Source organism: Piliocolobus tephrosceles, unplaced genomic scaffold (assembly GCF_002776525.5).
Source record: "Piliocolobus tephrosceles isolate RC106 unplaced genomic scaffold, ASM277652v3 unscaffolded_40518, whole genome shotgun sequence".
Taxonomy (NCBI): domain Eukaryota; kingdom Metazoa; phylum Chordata; class Mammalia; order Primates; family Cercopithecidae; genus Piliocolobus; species Piliocolobus tephrosceles.
In genome coordinates this window covers 1-5,623 of record NW_022324886.1, presented here as the reverse complement: position 1 = coordinate 5,623, position 5,623 = coordinate 1, and the positions used below count along the sequence as shown (strand labels likewise).

Sequence of the window (5,623 nt, the reverse complement as noted above, 5' to 3'; positions counted from 1 at the left end):
GTGTCCACTTCTTAACTCAGTCCCTGTTCCTCCATCTGAGCACTTAGGTTCCGCCTGGATCTGTACACTTGGTTCATCTGGGCATGCCCAGGGTACGTAACTTGCAACCTGGGGGTCCATGGCAACTGAAAAACAACTCGCCATTTTATTATACAAAGTTGAACCAGATTGGGCTGGATCTGCGGTTACAATGTTCACCAGTTTATTATAAAGGATACAACTAGAGGGGTGGGGCGGTGCTGGCAAGATGGCTGCGCCCGAGAAGATGACATTTCCAGAGAAACCAAGCCACAGAAAGTACAGGCCCGCCCTGAAGAAGGAGAAACGAAAGAAACGCCGGCAGGAACTTGCTCCACTGAGGGACTCAGGACTCTCACTGAAGGAGCAGGACACTTTTATTGAAAACCAACAACTAGAAAAGCTATGGGGAAGAGAGAGGCAAAGATTACATAAGGAGCAATTGCTGAGCAGAAGGCACAGGAAGAATTCAAAATAAGGAAGAGGAAGAGGCGGCTAGAAAACGGCAAGAACAAGAGCGAAAGTTAAAGGAACAATGGGAAGAACAGGAGAGGAAAGAGAAGAGGAGGAACAGAAACGACAGGAGAAGAAAGAAAAACAGGAAGCTGTCCAGAAGATGCTGGATCAGGCTGAAAATGAGTTGGAAAATGGCGCCACATGGCAAAACCCGGAACCCCGCCTTGGATTTCAGAGTCATGGAGAAGGATCGAGCTAATTGTCCCTTCTACAGTAAAACAGGAGCTTGCAGATTTGGAGATAGATGTTCACGTAAACATAATTTCCCAACATCCAGTCCTACCCTTCTTATTAAGAACATGTTTACAGCGTTTGGAATGGAGCAATGCAGGAGTGATGACTATGACCCCGACGCAAGCCTGGAGTACAGCAAGGAAGAAATCTACCAACAGTTCCTAGATTTCTACGAGAATGTGCTGCCCGAGTTCAAGAACGTGGGGAGAGGCCGGGCGCGGTGGCTCAGGCCTGTAATCCCAACACTTTGGGAGGCTAAGGCTGGCAGATCACGAGGTCAAGAGATAGAGACCATCCTGGCCAACATGTTGAAACCCCGTCTCTACCAAAAGTACAAAAATTAGCTGGGCACGCACACCGCGTCCAGGAGAGGCGCAGTTCACCAAGTAGAGGAAGAAATAGTGACCACAGCAGGGGCCGGTGCAGCCGGGGCCAGAGCTGCAGGAGCCTTCACAGCTGGAGCCAAAGTTCTCTAGGTCCCGAAGTCATGGCAGGAGGAGATCAGGTAGCAGAGACAGAACTATTCAGAGTCCCAAATCCAAATAAACCTGTTTTATTCTTACAAAAAATAATAGGCCAGGCGCAGTGATGCACACCTGTAATCCCAGCACTTTGAGAGGCCGAGGCAGGCAGATCTCCTGAGGTTGGGAGTTGGAGACCAGCCTGACCAACACGGAGAAACCCCATCTCTACTAAAAATACAAAAAATTAGCCGGACCTGGTGGCACATAACTGTAATCCCAGCTACTCAGGAGGCTGAGGCAGGAGAATCACTTGAACCCAGGAGGCGGAGGTTGCGGTGAGCCAAGATCGCGCCATGGCACTCCAGCCTGAGCAACAAGAGTGAAACTCCATCTCGAAAAATAATAATAATAATAACATAAAGAATACAACTTAGAAACAGCCAAATGGAAGTCATGTATAAGACAAAGGAAGATGTGGGAGGTGGAAGGGGTTTTGTGGCGCCTCCATGCCCTCTCTGGGTGCCATTGGTAGACTGGGGGAATTAATTCCCTGGTACCTCCAGTCTGCAAAATGAGCTCTTGCAACCAGTAAGTCCCCAGTCAAAGGGGTGCAGGAGGTGGTAGGTGGAAGTTGAACAGATTGTAGGTTTGCATATATGAGATAATGCCCCAGGGGACATAGAAGCTACACATGGCAACCCAAATATTCTGATCTCCAAAAGGAAGAGAGAGTGGATTCTTAGAACACAAGCCCACCCCCCCCAAAGGCATCCCACACCAGCTCACTCATAAAGCTCCAAAGATGGGCCAGAAAAACAAGCTCTATACCAGGGGAACTTGGAGGCATGATAAGAAGGACAGAATGTGGACCCAGCCTTCTAAAGGAGAAAGAATCTGACAGAGAATAGTCGCAGAGATTTTGTGAAGGTCGCAGGATGGAGAGAAGGAACTGTAGCTTAAAAGTGGGTGAAGTTCTGCTACTCAGGAGAGGAGTTTGGGGTGGTAGGGGCTGGGGAGAGCAACCGTTCTTCATCCCCGGAGCAGGAGGCCGCGGACTTTTTGCAGATCCAGAATTTGGCAAGATTACATTTGTCATCGTTCCAGCCATTGCCACTAAATTCCGCACAGTCTTCCTCCCCAATATTGTTGGGCTCTCCTTTGTTCCAATACTGCTTGAAGCTGCAAAGCCCATGCAGAATGTGAGCCTCTGTCCCCAACTCCCCCACCCCGGCTACACGAGCTGTGTTTCTACCTTCTGTCATCTTGGTGCTTTAACATCTGTGCTACGTGTTTATGCTGGACATGAATCCCTCTGCATACCTGATAATATACCTGACTCACGGTGCCTTGGGTTCCTGCCTCTCTTCTCACAACCTGTCCTTGGGTGGACTCCACCTATTGAGGGTGTGATTTTCAAATACAAACCAACCAATCTGGAGTCCACACCCCCAGCCACCTGCCTTACTGGGCTCTTGTACTCCAAGCCACTATCCTGTGCTAATCAACCCGAGGCCAGATGTTAGACAGCTAGGGGCAGCCCCTGTGCCCCAGGGCCCGTAAATGCTTCATACTTCCCAATCCTAAGCCTGTTCACCTGGCCTTGACCTTTCCTTTCCATACAAACCATAATAAAGGCTCTGGCCCACAGTCACCCCTCCCCACCACTCTGCCTCATAACAGACCCTGGTGCTTCCCCAGGTGGCCCCCAGCTGTGACGTGTCCTCTCTAGGGATCTGTGTATATGACAAGCTACTCACAATGGCAGGTGTCTCCTGAGCTGGTGGCCTTACTAGACCTCAGATTTCCTATTAATACACTATATTTTAACACACCCACCCACGGGGTAAGCTCCTCCTGCAGCTCTGCTGGTGGAATTTTAGGCACCTGCTATGCTGTCTGGAGGTGGGTAAGAAGACCGCCTTCCTCAACTCAGTAAAACTCCCAGATTCTTGGGTCTAGAGTGTCAGGGAGTTGGGGAGGATCCCCAGGGGAAGTTCAAGTCAGAGTTGTAGAGCCCCAGCCCCAGTGGATGGGATGCCCCTTCTGAGATCTACCTGGGCAACAGCGGTGAGCCATCCACCCATTGCCATGTGCCTTCCTGATTCAGGTCTGAAAGTCCCATCCAGGTGAAGCGGTTACTTCTGGAAGACTGCAGCTGTAGGAAGTTCTGGAGGGTAGAGGAGGAGTCAGGAGGGAGCTCTGCTTCCCATTTTCCAGGCTCTGTCTCCCCATCTCTTGGCAGGAAGTTCTGCTTGTAGGCTAACCTTCAGCCTTCCGGTACACTGGGTCCTGAGCCCCCCCGTGTCTGAGTCCCTCTCACATGCGTATCCCACAGCCCATGTGCCCTGATGTGCACACAGCCATGCACAGCTGGCCTCTCCTCACACACTCTTGCTAACACTGCGTGTTTATCCATTTCATACATTCTGTGCACGTCTGCACACATTTACTCATAGCTGGGCTTAATGTATTGGAGCCAGATCCATTTCCTAATTGCTGGTCATGCACATCTCCTTTCAGCTCTGCACTGAGTGACATCACATCGACAGCTTGAAATCAGCCGCCATGGGAATATTTACACCAGGGAAATTGGGAAACGCGACGCATCAGGACTTCTTCCCCCAGACAGCTGGTTGTTAACCACTTGTGGCATGCCACTGGGGGTTACTTATAGTTTATGTTTTCCCCAGAGCTTTCACACATGTTCAGACTTGGTTTGTATCTGCTCTAAGGGTACCTGGGACTCCCTCATTCATATCCTTCTCCTCCCATCTTTTTAAGTGGAGCAAAGCCTCTCTTCTGCAAAATCCTCTCTGAGCACCTCCTCCCCTGTTGGCCAGAAGCCATGCCCCAGGCCAGGACGGGGATCCCCACCAGGTGTACCTGCTCCTCAGCACTTTTGATGACGACGAGCTGGGCCCCCACTTCCTGGCAGGCGGTGATGGAGTCGTGCCAGTTCCGCTGGGAGTTCGATATGAAGTAACAGTTTCCTTGGAAGAATGTCCATTCCCAGGGACAGGGGCGGCACAGGCGTTCTGTTGGGCGAGGCTGGTCAGGGCTGGGCTCAGATGAGGTTGTCCATATTCCTGTATCTGCCCAGCCTTAAAGGTCTTGAGAGTCGGAGCCCTTCCTTGACTGTCCACGCTGGGTGGACCATTCCCCTCCCCACTTCCCGAGAGCCTCCCCCATCCCCATGAGAACCTGGGAGTCCTGGCCCCATCTCCTCCAGACTAGGAGAAGTCGGAGCTTTAGAGCACAGAACAGAAGGCAAGAGACTAGCTTGACTGAGTGCCTACCGTGTACCTGGCCCACTGAACACCAAGTGCAAGCATCGCTGTTAATCTGTGTTCTTATTTCACAGAGGAAGAAACTGAGGCTCAGAGAGGGTTAGTGACTCAAGCAAAGTCACACACCATGAAAACCCTCCCAGGCCCAAGGACCCCTGGCATCTGGCCACTTACCCACAGCAGCCTTCAGCTGGGACAGGTCCTGGGAGATCTCGTCCTGCTTGGACTGCTCCTGCCTCTGGGAGCTGGGGTTTTTGGAGACTGGGACAAGGAAAGAAATTGCAATGATTAAACACCTGCTGTGTGCCACGCCCTACATTGTCCCCCTAAGGACGTCATTTCTGAGCACAAAAATCTTGTTTAAATCCTTTTTTGGATAAGGAAAACTGACACCCAGAGAAGGCAGCAGGGAAGGGACAGGAGAGCCTGTTCCCCTCCCCTCCCCTCCCCTGCCCTGCCCTGGAGGTGAGAGTGGTCATGGGGAAAGGCCTCTGGAAACCCAAAGGACAGAAGGCCAGCTTTTAGCCCTCGTTCGTCTTGGAACTGGCCACCCCCAGCTGCGTCTACAGCAGAAGAACCAGGCCTGGGAGGCCAGGACTCTCAGAGCCAGCTGCTGACCTTGGACAAGGATGGCCACCAGCAGCCCAGTGAAGAGTGTGAAGAAGAGGAGCAGCAGCACCAGGGGGGCATGGCCCAGACAGCCTGCAGGAGAAAAGATTGCTTGGTTCCAGCATGCCAGTGCCCAAGCCTCAGCCTGGCCCAGGGAAAGCCTGGCCACAGCCCCACCTCCCCAAATGGCAGGAGTGAAGGCCCCAGCCCCACCTCTCCACGTGGCAGGAGTCCAAGTCCCCAGCCTCCACCTACCCAGGACCCAGGAGTGCAGGAACCCAGCCCTTACTTCCCAGGTCCCAGGAGTGAAGGCCCCAGCCCCCACCTCCCCAGCCCCCAGGAATCCAGACCCCAGCCTCCACCTCCTAAGGTATCAGTAGTCCAGGTCCCAGCCCCCACCTCCTTAGGATGCAGGAGTCCAGGACCCTGCTCCCACCTCTCCAGGATCCAGGAGTCCAGACCCCAGCCTCTACCTCCCTAGGACCCAGGAGTCCA

At 52.6% G+C, this 5,623-nt stretch overlaps 1 protein-coding gene and 1 pseudogene across 1 annotated transcript; one reads left to right on the top strand and one right to left on the bottom strand.

Moving 5' to 3' along the window:
- Positions 1–247: 247 nt before the first annotated feature.
- Positions 248–2,130, top strand: LOC113223272 (annotated as a pseudogene).
- Positions 2,080–5,221, bottom strand: LOC113223273 (CD209 antigen-like protein 2; the record flags this gene model as incomplete). Its single annotated transcript, XM_026452762.1, has 5 exons — positions 2,080–2,411; positions 3,287–3,399; positions 4,116–4,267; positions 4,694–4,780; positions 5,138–5,221. Coding segments are annotated over 5 exons (638 nt in total), but the record flags the coding sequence as incomplete, so codon positions are not given.
- Positions 5,222–5,623: the final 402 nt, after the last annotated feature.